The sequence below is a fragment of the Triticum dicoccoides genome, chromosome 7A (assembly GCF_002162155.2).
Source record: "Triticum dicoccoides isolate Atlit2015 ecotype Zavitan chromosome 7A, WEW_v2.0, whole genome shotgun sequence".
Classification (NCBI taxonomy): domain Eukaryota; kingdom Viridiplantae; phylum Streptophyta; class Magnoliopsida; order Poales; family Poaceae; genus Triticum; species Triticum dicoccoides.
This window is the reverse complement of record NC_041392.1, coordinates 730,402,301-730,416,779: the sequence shown is the minus strand read 5'-3', so window position 1 is coordinate 730,416,779 and position 14,479 is coordinate 730,402,301. Positions and strand designations below refer to the sequence as shown.

The following is a 14,479-nucleotide window of genomic DNA, read 5'->3' as shown; positions in this document are numbered from 1 at the left end:
GTGTGATCTTGCTTTCGGTAAGAGTAGTTCATGAACTAGCCGCCTTCTCTGTAACTCCACACTACTTTATTAGTAACATTCTTCAGATTCAGTGAATGCCCTGTTCTTGTGTGTCCCAGTACATTGCCACGATAGAAATGGAGACACGCTAACGTCAGGTAGTTGGGAGATAAGCCGAATGATCAATAAACCTGTTATTATGTAATTTTGGTGTTTCGTTTTGCAGATACCGTAACATACACGTGTTATTCTGTAATGGGGCCAGTTTACACGAGGTCAGGTGAAGAACGGAAATTCTAACATTAATATAGCACATACATCCTATACTTCCTCGTACCGAAATACTAGAATGGCGATGTAGCGGACGAGCGCGCCTGCTCCCACTACGCGCACCAATTGAACAAGGACATGTGGTGCTGGGCATTGAATGCGAGCGTGGAGGGTAGTAGCGGGCCATCTTCATATTAAACTCGAAGTCTGTCTTAAACCTTGAAATTGTAGTGTTCGTCGGAAATAAACCCTCACCTCAAAATCCCTTAAATTTGTACCCTGTACTTATCATCCCGGTCTTATCCCGACCCTATTCATCAGTTTAGACCAATTTGGCACACCGAGAAAAAGACAATCCACTGGGATAACTTTCTACTCTCGCTGACTAAATGGACCCACACCTTACATCCATCTTCTCACTCGATATATCCAAGACATCACCACCGTACTCAGCATAGCATCAGGCCAGTTCGTCGCCCTCGTCGACGCGAAGCCCTCACGTACACTCACTCAGCCTGGCAACGGCATGACTTCATGTCTTCAGCGCTGCAACCAGGGACGTTTGGTGCCATTGCTAGCCACCCCTACGACAACGTGAAGTGAGCAGCCGAGCTCGTTCGTGGCCAGCACGGGCCTGACCTGGACGGTTCGCTCCTCCTGCAGATGCAATGCAGCCAGCTGTGACGACGCTTCTCACGCGGCTAAAACCTCATGGAGGACAAACAACGACCACTTATCACAATCATCACATCCACAGGCACGATCGCACCAGGGACGAGGTCGCAGGTCTGCGTCCATGGAGAAACATGAAGTTTTTTGTTTTGGAGAAACATGAATTTGTTCGTTCATGAAGCTTGTCTTTTTTCGCAGTGCCGCCGGCCGGCGTATCCGATCAGTAGCTAGCACCGGTCTGAAGATTGGTTCGAACGTTTCTCTATCTATTGTAGTAAGTACTAGAACTAGAATTTGTACTAACTACTAAGCACTTGGAGCATAGTCGCATCCGTTGCAAGGATTGAATTCTCATTTGCGCAGACTGGCTGTACGCTGATCAGAGTAGCATCCATAAACTTGTCGGACTCGTTCTCCTTGCTTCTTCCTGCTGCTCCATAAACGACAGCGCCAGCAGTGCGAAGCAATACGGCGCAGGCGGGGCTGCGTTCTGCAGAGCTTGGCGGACACCAGAGCATGGCCGTAGCAATGGAATCGGAGAACTACAAGGCGAGTACTTATTGCCGTTCCGCCGCGTCAATGGCTTCGAGGCGCCTGCGCTGATTCCAGGAGAGAGGAAGGGACTGGGACACAGGATGGATATGGCATGTGGGGTAGAGATGTAAGTGAGAGCAGACTTTGATCCTGTGTGGGATGGATCTTTTCCCGGTGTGCCAAACAGGTTAAGGGTCAGGATTAGACCGGGATCATAAATACAGGATACAAATTTCACGGATTTGAATGTTAGGGTTCATTTTCAACCACATCTACAACCTCAAGGTTGAAAACAGACTTCACTCACACTGGAACAGTGGTATACGCTCAGGCCGCCGTTTAATATGAAGATGCCCTCACGGAACAACATGCACAAGTTCCCACGGTACAGGACGCCACTGACGATTTAAACAGATGTCTGCATCACTATATTATGATTAAAATGTGTGGCTCAGTCGCCAGGACTTTAGCTCCTTCGTAATTTCTCAGCTTCTTGACTTTTTAACTCCTTGGTTCATTACAGTCAAGGACGAAGCTAGAATTAGTGAAGAGTTTTCAAATTTTATTGGGGCTAACTGACCCAATGCCTATGAGACAGCTACGTCCCTGATTACAGTCAGCTAACACAAGTGTGCTAGTACAGAGTCCAAGCATGCGATGGTGCAACCAGCAAGCTAAGATTTGGCTATGCTGCAAAAAAGAATGTCATGTAAAAATAGTACAGATGGATATCTAAAAACAAGCTTGGTGAGAAGGCAATCATTGCATTGAATGCCAAAGGGTTGTGCAAAATGGATATCTAAAAACAAGCTTGGTGATAAGGTATTAGTTGAAAATGTGACTAATGGTAGATCTTAAAAAGACAAGGAACAAACTCCAACTCTCAAACTCTGAATTGAGTAAATTTTTGATGCAGCACTCTCAAGAGAATCAAGCGAAAATTAAGTATAAGTATGCCCACTCTATTCTTAGGCTAGTCATAGTGAGAGTCAACATGCATGCTTGCACACCCGCAAAAAAAAACATGCATGCTTGCATGCTGATCTTTTCCACCTCCGTGTTTTGAGAAGAAAAAAACAGTAGACAAACACATTTCCTAGCTACAACAGACAACCTCTCTAGCAGATCCAGTAAAGCCACGTCCCGCAAAAATCGTTTACGGGAGGCCTGTAATTTTTTTTGCGGTACCGTGAGGCCTCCAACGAAATAGGTCCTCTAAAAGTTTAGTGGATCTGTTCCGTGCGGGAGGCCTCGTGGTGCCGCAAAAAAGATCATAGAATAAATATTGACAAGTGCTTGCATATGAATACACGAAATTTATGTATACATCACTAGTTCATCACATCCCAAATCATGGGCAACATACGAGGTAGCAAGTTTAGCCTTATCAACAAACAAAATAAAACATGGTTGAATGACAACCGGTCATGAAAAAAAATCAAGAAACATCCTCAGTGTTATGAAAATCATCGCCGCCACCACCGGCCATAGCACCGCCATAGCCATCATCCACATTGACCGGAGAAAGAGCACCACAATCTTCAACAACTTGGACCGGAGAATGGGAACCACCACCACCATCCAAATTGCTTGCCGAAGCACCACCACCACCATTGCCAAAAACATCACCACCTCCACCCCCAATGCCAAAACTAACACCACTTCCAAACCCACCTCCATCACCATTGCTGAAGCGAACACCACCTCCAAACCCTCCACCACTCATGTCGAAGCCACCGCCACCTCCATATTCACCACCACCAACACTGCCGAAAGCAAAAACCCCTCCAAACCCAACACCACCACCACCGACCATAAGATTTTGAAGCTCCATCTTTCTGCGACACATGATGCCCATTCTTCTCAATTCCCAAAATTCTCTTGCCGTTGCATTCATGCCCTCTCGATTCATCAACATGAACCAGTCCTCCTAGGCGGTCCTCTCGTCCTTCTCTTTTGCTCCTCTAGGGCGATCTTGCGCGCCTCAAAAGGCACACCTCTTCTCCCACTTCTCCTCCTTGTGTTTCTCTTTTTTCTCGGCCATGCCCACTTTATAGCATCCCAATTCTTGGCTAGCATGGTATATTTCATCTTTTCCGTGTAACTAATTTGATCTCTCAAAGTGGTTGCCTCGGTAGTCCTCTTCACTCTTACTTTCTCCTTCTTGTTTCCATCCGATTTTCCCTTGTTTCTCCCACTTCTTGGTGCATCATCACTATCATCATCCTCATCTTTCAATTTGGCGAAAGCACCTTTACTCCATTCTACATATGAAAAATAAAATGAAAATAAACACCAATGTTATCAGCAAATGTCTCTCTACATATGTTTTTCCGCCGGGAAAATACCTGTGCTCCATTCGCTTGGAAAAATTTGTGGGTTCTTTTCCCACTAACACGGACATGTACAATAAATGACGTAAAATTTTGTTGAAAATTGGCTACATTTTTTCCCACTGTTCATACCGGACAACGCACTCTCGGGAACGAAAAACTTATAAGTAAAATGTTCCCACCTTCCATAATACAATGACTTTCTGATTAGTAAGAAAACAATTGCAAGCCGAATATAAATTTTTTTCCACGCGTGCGGGCATACTGCATTTACCGATAACAATTTCCCTAGCTAAAAAAACATCACCGCTAATTCACCAGCACTAGTTAGCGCAGTATTTCCGCTTCAACCAACCACTCCCTCACGCCGCCACCCGTAGTAATAAAAGGACAAATTAAAATGATGTTGTCAAACCAGGAGCACATTAACCACAACATTAGTTGTCAGGATGGTGGGCCCTGAGCATTATATTAAATTCCGGTGTTTCCCTGATCACCCAGACCGTGGAATAGTTTATGCATGCCTCCATGCAGCCGCCGAGAGATCCAGTGCAGCGAAACCCTGGTTGACGCCTCTGACCAAAGCCAGCATGCTCCAGCGCTGCTTTGACGTCGAACAAACGACCCGTCACAAAACCCTGTCAAACCCCCTTTGTCGTCGGCCGACAACATCGTCTCCCACACACGTACACGCATTAAAAAAAACCCTCACCTGCCACCTGCAATACCAGGGACATCCCGCATCTCCAAGGGAACGAACGCCTGAGGATACCAAGAGCGCGCGAGCTCGTCCACGCCAAACAATTTCCGTGCAGTTGGGGGATTTGTATTAGTTTCCCCAGCTACAAGTATTGTGGTACAGAGGAGTACATCATATCAAACTCCATTTTGCTTATTCAGTGCACTGACATGGTGTCTCAGAGTATGCTAAGACAAATTATGATGTTTCAACCACATTTTTAGAAGCCCGCGTTGTCACCGTCCAATGACCGGCAGTCCGTTCTCCCTCCAAGTCGAGAACCCTCCAGCGATGTCGGTCACGGCAGTGAAGCCCTGAAAGAAGATATATTTACCATCAAGTGTCACAGAGCCAGCAGGTGAAACCATAGTTACCGATGGTGAATATAGTGATAAATGGACTGGTATTTATGCTTACAGCGGAGCAGAGTTCGGCTGCTGCCATGAGGGACCTCTTGCCACTTTGGCATCCCTGAAATGGACAAATGGAATTTTCTGAACAAAGAAACACTCAACTAAAAGAAGAAAGAAATGATCATGTTTAGGATCAGTGGCAGACATACAATGATGAGCTCGTCATCCCTGCCGAAGATCGCTGACACTTGCTCGAGAAAGTGCGGGTTCTTGGCCATTCCTGAGCCGGTGCTATACATGTAGGGGATGTTCACCGCTCCTGCCGGATGCCCACCACCGAACTCACCCTCCGTTCTACACAAGCAGCAAATCTGATCGAATGATGCAACCAACCTTTTCATATGTAAGTTTACTGTGAACTGATTTTTTTCCTGCCAGTTAAGTTGAGAGAACAGAGAGTACTACTGCAGAGTAGAGGGGCAGCAGAGCATGCAAGTGGTGATTGTTGTGTGGTTTGTGCGTTGGTTAGTTATGTACCTGACGTCGAGGTAGCGGTGTCCTGCCAGCTGCATCTCGTAGGCAACGCGCACCGGCACCGACGCCGGTACGGCCACCTCCGAATCTTCCGCGCGCCCCGGCGCTGCCGTATCTGGAGAAGAAGGAGCAAGCGTGTGAGAGTTTGTCCGTGGGCATGGATGGACAGAATCGATCAGTCTTGCTGCACCTACACGCCCACCGTACCTGGCTGAGCCGAGCATCCTCCTGGCTGCGCCCACCGAAACCGGCCTCGCCGCCTCCACGACCCGATGGTTCGCCACCGTGCGCACGGCACCGTGCCGCAGCCTGCAGTCAAAAGAGAGCACACTGTTGGCAAGACTGAAGAAGAAGGATACCATGCATAATTGAAAAGCAGGTCAGATTGGTTATACTTACCTGCAGGAGGTGAAGAAGGCGAGGGGCGGCCGGTGCGCGGGGAGGGAGACGCCGTGGGCGAAGGAGCACTCCGACGCCATTGCTGGCGGTGGACGTTGGTTTGGATCTCCTGTCTGGTCCTCCTTGTTCCCGTTCGTTCTAGGGGACTCCGGAGCCCGGCTGGACAATGGGTTCGAGCTGATTAAGCGTTTGTGTTGTTGGAGAAACGTGGTAACCTTGCACAAACACATGGCATGGGAAGACATATTTATGCTTGGTTCATGACGAGGGTTGGCAGCTGGGACGCCGCACCTGTCCTCGCCTCCTCCGCGTCGTAGAGTAGGATCCAACGTACGCATGACTCTGACCGACCCCATCCACTTGAGACATATCCATTCCTGGATTGGTTGTCTGCTACGTTGGTTTCGGATAAGGTGAAGATCTTCTCGCCACGTCTCACTTCTCATCTTATCACACGTATGGGGCCACCATCATGCACTAGTCTGTTTGAGCTCTTGCATGCACTCGAAGGTGACGCGCCTGTTGCCTCGCTGTTCTCCGGTAGCGAGCTAAGTGTATTCATACACTCGTCCCTATAAACGTCCACATACACCCTATCACTGTGAGCATCTTCGAGAGACTGAGCTGACACATCATGCCAAGATTAACGAAGTCGCTATGGACGTCTTCATCGTCAACAGAAATGTCTCTCCCCTATTGAATGCATATCGCTGAAAGGGTTGAAAGATCCAGACAATGCAAGTACCTTCCATGCTGAAAGTGAGCGTTGAATTTTTTATTTGTTTTGCGGGGCACTGCCTTGATTCATTGTCGTCCCTGGCACCTGGGCGCCAGAGCACACAGAGGCTAATTGGTTCAATTTCACAAAGAAAAATCTAATCATATATTTCAGATGTTGCTATAATTCTTCATGTGCTTGTGCTTTTAACTCTAGTCGAATATTTTACAATCAAGCAACACATATGCTATCAACGTGATAAGGTAAGTGTCGCTAGTGATTTCTTTATGCATGTTTCTAAATTTTCATTTATAATAACAAGCACGATTTATGTTAATTTTCTACTTTCTGTTGTATATGGTGAAAACATTGCATGGGACCAACAAGAAACCAATCTAGTAAATTTCCATCAACCAAGATTACATTGAGTAAAAAAAATCTTGTCATGGGTCTTATTTATTTCTTTAGAGTTTTCTCCATGCAAAAATTTCACGTTGTTTCCATGACAATTTATTGACCTTCGATCTATAACCACATGGCATATGTGGTAAGCTATATAAAAAAACCAACATATTGATCTTCGAGATATAGAAATAGATAGACTATAGATGATGGGTGTGGCTAGGTCTCTAAGACTTTAATCAAGTCTCACTCAAGTGATATACATATAAGAAAGAAAAAGAAAAAACTAAAAAAAAAACTTTGTACGAATCTCCATGCAAGGTCTAAGGGATATAGTATCGACTGAGACATAACGAAGCCTCAGTTGACTAACACTTAGCAAAACTGCTATATATATCTCTGATGTCAATAAGCCCAAAGGGATGGAGGGGCATATACTAGCCGCAACCGCTCCTGGATCTCAGCCACCCTCCTTAACTCGGCTGGCGATGGCTCAAAGCCCTCCAGGATGAACCCGCTGCAAACGACGCTGAACTCCTCCTCGGTGAGATCGGTGAACCCGTTGATGCCCTGGTGGTTAGTGTCGACCCCTATGGCGTAGCCGGCGTTGTTCCGATCGACTTGACGGAGGGCGTCCTTGAATATGGCGTACCGGTGCTCCTCGTGGTCGATGGAGCTGTAGATCTTTTCGTTCATGGCCTTCCACTCCATGAAGATCCGCCGGGTCTCCTCCTCGCTCCTCTCTCTATCCCAGGACCAGGCCGAGTAGCCATCCTCGTGCCACCCCTGGTCGATGTCGCCGAGGCGGTGCCTGAACATGTCGTGCGTGCGCTCCTCCTCGGAGACAGAGCTGTAGGTCTTGCCGAGCTCGGCCTTCCACTCCTTGAAGATCCGCCGCGTCTCCTCCTCGCTCCTCTCCTTGCGCATGTTGTCAGACGTGTTGCTCGTGGCTGCCGCCGCCGCCAGCAGGGACACCAGCAGCAACAGCGCCGCTGCCTCCATGGTCTTCATCACGACGGGAAATTTGGGTGGGGGACGGTCTCGGTTGATCGAACTCTGGTCGAAACGCTCACGCGCGGTGATCAATCTAGGTTTGGAATGTGTGCTGTATATTTAAAGGCTCACGAAGGGACGTACGTAGCTACAAGAGACGAGACCTACACGAATCTCATGCAGTGTCCGAACCACCCACGATGGATGGATTTGAGCAGCCCAAGCCAAATCGATCACGATCTTTTTGTTGGAATCGATCTCGGCCATAACAACGACGGGAGCACCCCACTTGGATCTACCGCTTATAAGCAGTATAATGAACTTTGGGTTAGTGCCAATAATAACATTTTTTTACATGGAATACTGATATTTCTTTTTTTTAGGAAAGGCTTTCATGGCTAGCTTTATTGATTGTTAAGCAACATTACATCGTCAATAAGTTTTGAGTATAGCCAACCACTACCGGAACAGGGCCATACCCCGACGGCCAGAACAATGCCGACGGCCCCCGTCGGCTTCTCCGGAGATATGCCGACAGCCTAGTTCTGGCCGTCGGCGTACAAAGGCCGTCGGGCTACGCAAAGATAAGCCGACGGCACCCGTCGGCATAGAACGGTCGTCGGCCTATCTACATATACGCCGACAGCTACCGTCGGCTTACGAACGCCGTCGGCATACCCGTGGGGCCCGGCCACCCCCTGGCAAACGGCGTCAGAGCTATGCCGACGGCCTAGACGGGGGGCCGTCGGCATAGGTCCGCAGGCCACGTCATTGATCCAGGCCGCACCATGCAGAGGCTATGCCGACGGCTGCCGTCGGCATATCTGCCACGTCAGTGATCCGCGGCACGCTGGTCGGATCTATGCCGACGGCTAGGCCGTCGGCATAGTTAAATTTTTTTCCCTACATATTTTTTAATGCTTTTTTGTGTATTATTATATCAACTAACATGTAGCATGTTAAATATAAACATACATATGAATATATATGTAGTTTGTATTTTTTTTATATATTATGAATATATATATATATATAGTTTGTATTTTTTCGAGCACGTTAATAATGTGCGGTCATGTTCTTTTAAATATAGATCCTTATATTTTATTAAAATCAAAAACAGCTATGCCGACAGAAGTTTTGTGGCAGTTGCAAACGCCCGACACCCGTCTCCAGAGAGTGACCCCCCTCACATCCGCGGTGTGCCCCCCCTCATGGACGGCACCGCCGCCGGCACCTGGAGGGGGGAAACGGACGCGTCGGGTCTACACGGAGTGGATGTAGCTGTGGTTTTTGCCCGGATGTTGCTCCCGGGTGTCCCTCTGGGCCGACCTAACACAACCGGGTGGAGAGGTCCACTGGTCAAAGCCCGTCCGTGGGAAGTCAGAAGGCTAGATCTCGTGGTCAACCGCTCCAGGGTTAGGCGGGACGGGGGCCCTGGGGGGTAGCAATGCCACCGGAGCGTCGTAGCGGGCCCTCATACATGCGGGGTGGTGTTGTGGCATGTCCGAAGAGGCGGCACGCGTCTCCGGGTTGTGGCCCCCCTCACGGACGGCAATGAAACGGTAGTAGACGTTCTGCGGTAACGATGCAGCGTGAATATTATTAAATACTTGGAGCGCGATAAAATCATGAGTTTTTTACACAACGTGGGCACATGTGCTATAGGACTGATGGTAATTTTTCATAATTTTTTGTGATGGAGAAGTATCTGAACACTTCCCTCTACGCGGATTGCTCTTCGCACGTCTACGACTGTGGCCGGCGGCCTCCGGGGGCTAGCATACCGTGAAATCTTGCGTAGGCGGCCTCTCACAAATTTGGAAGTGTTGAGGCGGTTGCAAACGCCCAGCACGCGTCTCCGGGGCGTGCCCCCCCCCCTCACGGACGCCGCCGCCGCCGGCACCTGGAGGGGGGAAACGGACGCGTCGGGTCTACACGGAGTGGATGTAGCTGTGGGTTTGGCCCGGATGTTGCTCCAAAGTGTTCCTCTGGGCCGACCTAACACAACCGGGTGGAGAGGTCCACTGGTCAAAGCCCGTCCGTGCAAAGTCAAAGGGCTAGATCCCGTGGTCAAACGCTACAGGGTTAGCCGGGACGGTGGCCCTGGGGGGTAGCAATGCCACCGGAGCATCGTACCGGGCCCTCATACATGCGGGGTGGTGTTGTGGCATGTCCGAAGAGGCGGCACGCGTCTCCGGGTTGTGGCCCCCCTCACGGACGGCAATGAAACGGTAGTAGACGTTCTGCGGTAACGATGCAGCGTGAATATTATTAAATACTTGGAGCGCGATAAAATCATGAGTTTTTTACACAACGTGGGCACATGTGCTATAGGATTGATGGTAATTTTTCATAATTTTTTGTGATGGAGAAGTATCTGAACACTTCCCTCTACGCGGATTGCTTTTCGCACGTCTACGACTGTGCCCGGCGGCCTCCGGGGGCTAGCATACCGTCAAATCTTGCGTAGGCGGCCTCTCACAAATTTGGAAGTGTTGAGGCGGTTGCAAACGCCCAGCACGCGTCTCCGGGGCGTGCCCCCCCCCTCACGGACGCCGCCGCCGCCGGCACCTGGAGGGGGGAAACGGACGCGTCGGGTCTACACGGAGTGGATGTAGCTGTGGGTTTGGCCCGGATGTTGCTCCAAAGTGTTCCTCTGGGCCGACCTAACACAACCGGGTGGAGAGGTCCACTGGTCAAATCCCGTCCGTGCAAAGTCAAAGGGCTAGATCCCGTGGTCAAACGCTACAGGGTTAGCCGGGACGGGGGCCCTGGGGGGTAGCAATGCCACCGGAGCGTCGTACCGGGGCCTCATACATGCGGGGTGGTGTTGTGGCATGTCCGAAGAGGCGGCACACGTCTCCGGGTTGTGGCCCCCCTCACGGACGGCAATGAAACGGTAGTAGACGTTCTGCGGTAACGATGCAGCGTGAATATTATTAAATACTTGGAGCACGATAAAATCATGAGTTTTTTACACAACGTGGGCACATGTGCTATAGGACTGATGGTAATTTTTCATAATGTTTTGTGATGGAGAAGTATCTGAACACTTCCCTCTACGCGGATTGCTCTTCGCACGTCTACGATTGTGGCCGGCGGCCTCCGGGGGCTAGCATACCGTCAAATCTTGCGTAGGCGGCCTCTCACAAATTTGGAAGTGTTGAGGCGGTTGCAAACGCCCAGCACGCGTCTCCGGGGCGTGCCCCCCCCCCTCACGGACGCCGCCGCCGCCGGCACCTGGAGGGGGGAAACGGACGCGTCGGGTCTACACGGAGTGGATGTAGCTGTGGGTTTGGCCCGGATGTTGCTCCAAAGTGTTCCTCTGGGCCGACCTAATACAACCGGGTGGAGAGGTCCACTGGTCAAAGCCCGTCCGTGCAAAGTCAAAGGGCTAGATCCCGTGGTCAAACGCTACAGGGTTAGCCGGGACGGGGGCCCTGGGGGTAGCAATGCCACCGGAGCGTCGTACCGGGCCCTCATACATGCGGGGTGGTGTTGTGGCATGTCCGAAGAGGCAGCACGCGTCTCCGGGTTGTGGCCCCCCTCACGGACGGCAATGAAACGGTAGTAGACGTTCTGCGGTAACGATGCAGCGTGAATATTATTAAATACTTGGAGCGCGATAAAATCATGAGTTTTTTACACAACGTGGGCACATGTGCTATAGGACTGATGGTAATTTTTCATAATTTTTTGTGATGGAGAAGTATCTGAACACTTCCCTCTACGCGGATTGCTCTTCGCACGTCTACGACTGTGGCCGGCGGCCTCCGGGGGCTAGCATACCGTCAAATCTTGCGTAGGCGGCCTCTCACAAATTTGGAAGTGTTGAGGCGGTTGCAAACGCCCAGCACGCGTCTCCGGGGCGTGCCTCCCCCCCCTCACGGACGCCGCCGCCGCCGGCACCCGGAGGGGGGAAACGGACGCGTCGGGTCTACACGGAGTGGATGTAGCTGTGGGTTTGGCCCGGATGTTGCTCCAAAGTGTTCCTCTGGGCCGACCTAACACAACCGGGTGGAGAGGTCCACTGGTCAAAGCCCGTCCGTGCAAAGTCAAAGGGCTAGATCCCGTGGTCAAACGCTACAGGGTTAGCCGGGACGGGGGCCCTGGGGGGTAGCAATGCCACCGGAGCGTCGTACCGGGCCCTCATACATGCGGGGTGGTGTTGTGGCATGTCCGAAGAGGCGGCACGCGTCTCCGGGTTGTGGCCCCCCTCACGGACGGCAATGAAACGGTAGTAGACGTTCTGCGGTAACGATGCAGCGTGAATATTATTAAATACTTGGAGCGCGATAAAATCATGAGTTTTTTACACAACGTGGGCACATGTGCTATAGGACTGATGGTAATTTTTCATAATTTTTTGTGATGAAGAAGTATCTGAACACTTCCCTCTACGCGGATTGCTCTTCGCACGTCTACGACTGTGGCCGGCGGCCTCCGGGGGCTAGCATACTGTCAAATCTTGCGTAGGCGGCCTCTCACAAATTTGGAAGTGTTGAGGCGGTTGCAAACGCCCAGCACGCGTCTCCGGGGCGTGCCCCCCCCTCACGGACGACGCCGCCGGCGGCACCTGGAGGGGGGAAACGGACGCGTCGGGTCTACACGGAGTGGATGTAGCTGTGGGTTTGGCCCGGATGTTGCTCCAAAGTGTTCCTCTGGGCCGACCTAACACAACCGGGTGGAGAGGTCCACTGGACAAAGCCCGTCCGTGCAAAGTCAAAGGGCTAGATCCCGTGGTCAAACGCTACAGGGTTAGCCGGGACGGGGGCCCTGGGGGTAGCAATGCCACCGGAGCATCGTACCGGGCCCTCATACATGCGGGGTGGTGTTGTGGCATGTCCGAAGAGGCGGCACGCGTCTCCGGGTTGTGGCCCCCCTCACGGACGGCAATGAAACGGTAGTAGACGTTCTGCGGTAACGATGCAGCGTGAATATTATTAAATACTTGGAGCGCGATAAAACCATGAGTTTTTTACACAACGTGGGCACATGTGCTATAGGACTGATGGTAATTTTTCATAATTTTTTGTGATGGAGAAGTATCTGAACACTTCCCTCTACGCGGATTGCTCTTCGCATGTCTACGACTGTGGCCGGCGGCCTCCGGGGGCTAGCATACCGTCAAATCTTGCGTAGGCGGCCTCTCACAAATTTGGAAGTGTTGAGGCGGTTGCAAACGCCCAGCACGCATCTCCGGGGCGTGCCCCCCCCCTCACGGACGCCGCCGTCGCCGGCACCTGGAGGGGGGAAACGGACGCGTCGGGTCTACACGGAGTGGATGTAGCTGTGGGTTTGGCCCGGATGTTGCTCCAAAGTGTTCCTCTGGGCCGACCTAACACAACCGGGTGGAGAGGTCCACTGGTCAAAGCCCGTCCGTGCAAAGTCAAAGGGCTAGATCCCGTGGTCAAACGCTACAGGGTTAGCCGGGACGGTGGCCCTGGGGGGTAGCAATGCCACCGGAGCATCGTACCGGGCCCTCATACATGCGGGGTGGTGTTGTGGCATGTCCGAAGAGGCGGCACGCGTCTCCGGGTTGTGGCCCCCCTCACGGACGGCAATGAAACGGTAGTAGACGTTCTGCGGTAACGATGCAGCGTGAATATTATTAAATACTTGGAGCGCGATAAAATCATGAGTTTTTTACACAACGTGGGCACATGTGCTATAGGATTGATGGTAATTTTTCATAATTTTTTGTGATGGAGAAGTATCTGAACACTTCCCTCTACGCGGATTGCTTTTCGCACGTCTACGACTGTGCCCGGCGGCCTCCGGGGGCTAGCATACCGTCAAATCTTGCGTAGGCGGCCTCTCACAAATTTGGAAGTGTTGAGGCGGTTGCAAACGCCCAGCACGCGTCTCCGGGGCGTGCCCCCCCCCTCACGGACGCCGCCGCCGCCGGCACCTGGAGGGGGGAAACGGACGCGTCGGGTCTACACGGAGTGGATGTAGCTGTGGGTTTGGCCCGGATGTTGCTCCAAAGTGTTCCTCTGGGCCGACCTAACACAACCGGGTGGAGAGGTCCACTGGTCAAATCCCGTCCGTGCAAAGTCAAAGGGCTAGATCCCGTGGTCAAACGCTACAGGGTTAGCCGGGACGGGGGCCCTGGGGGGTAGCAATGCCACCGGAGCGTCGTACCGGGGCCTCATACATGCGGGGTGGTGTTGTGGCATGTCCGAAGAGGCGGCACACGTCTCCGGGTTGTGGCCCCCCTCACGGACGGCAATGAAACGGTAGTAGACGTTCTGCGGTAACGATGCAGCGTGAATATTATTAAATACTTGGAGCACGATAAAATCATGAGTTTTTTACACAACGTGGGCACATGTGCTATAGGACTGATGGTAATTTTTCATAATGTTTTGTGATGGAGAAGTATCTGAACACTTCCCTCTACGCGGATTGCTCTTCGCACGTCTACGATTGTGGCCGGCGGCCTCCGGGGGCTAGCATACCGTCAAATCTTGCGTAGGCGGCCTCTCACAAATTTGGAAGTGTTGAGGCGGTTGCAAACGCCCAGCACGCG

The 14,479-nt window shown here is 51.4% G+C and overlaps 2 protein-coding genes across 2 annotated transcripts; both read right to left on the bottom strand.

Annotated features, from left to right (window-relative positions):
* Nucleotides 1-2,782: 2,782 nt before the first annotated feature.
* On the bottom strand, nucleotides 2,783-6,108 carry LOC119331435 (rhodanese-like domain-containing protein 15, chloroplastic). The gene is made up of 6 exons (XM_037604591.1): nucleotides 5,835-6,108; nucleotides 5,632-5,744; nucleotides 5,439-5,550; nucleotides 5,111-5,255; nucleotides 4,966-5,019; nucleotides 2,783-4,862 (listed from the first exon to the last, which is right to left on the bottom strand). Exons 1-6 carry the CDS (start codon nucleotides 6,077-6,079, stop codon nucleotides 4,785-4,787), a joined length of 747 nt encoding a protein of 248 aa, XP_037460488.1. The 5' UTR covers nucleotides 6,080-6,108; the 3' UTR covers nucleotides 2,783-4,784.
* Nucleotides 6,109-7,260: 1,152 nt separating this feature from the next.
* LOC119330820 lies at nucleotides 7,261-7,956 on the bottom strand. The gene has a single exon (XM_037603948.1). It carries the CDS (start codon nucleotides 7,954-7,956, stop codon nucleotides 7,360-7,362), a length of 597 nt encoding a protein of 198 aa, XP_037459845.1. The 3' UTR covers nucleotides 7,261-7,359.
* Between the last annotated feature and the right edge of the window lie 6,523 nt (nucleotides 7,957-14,479).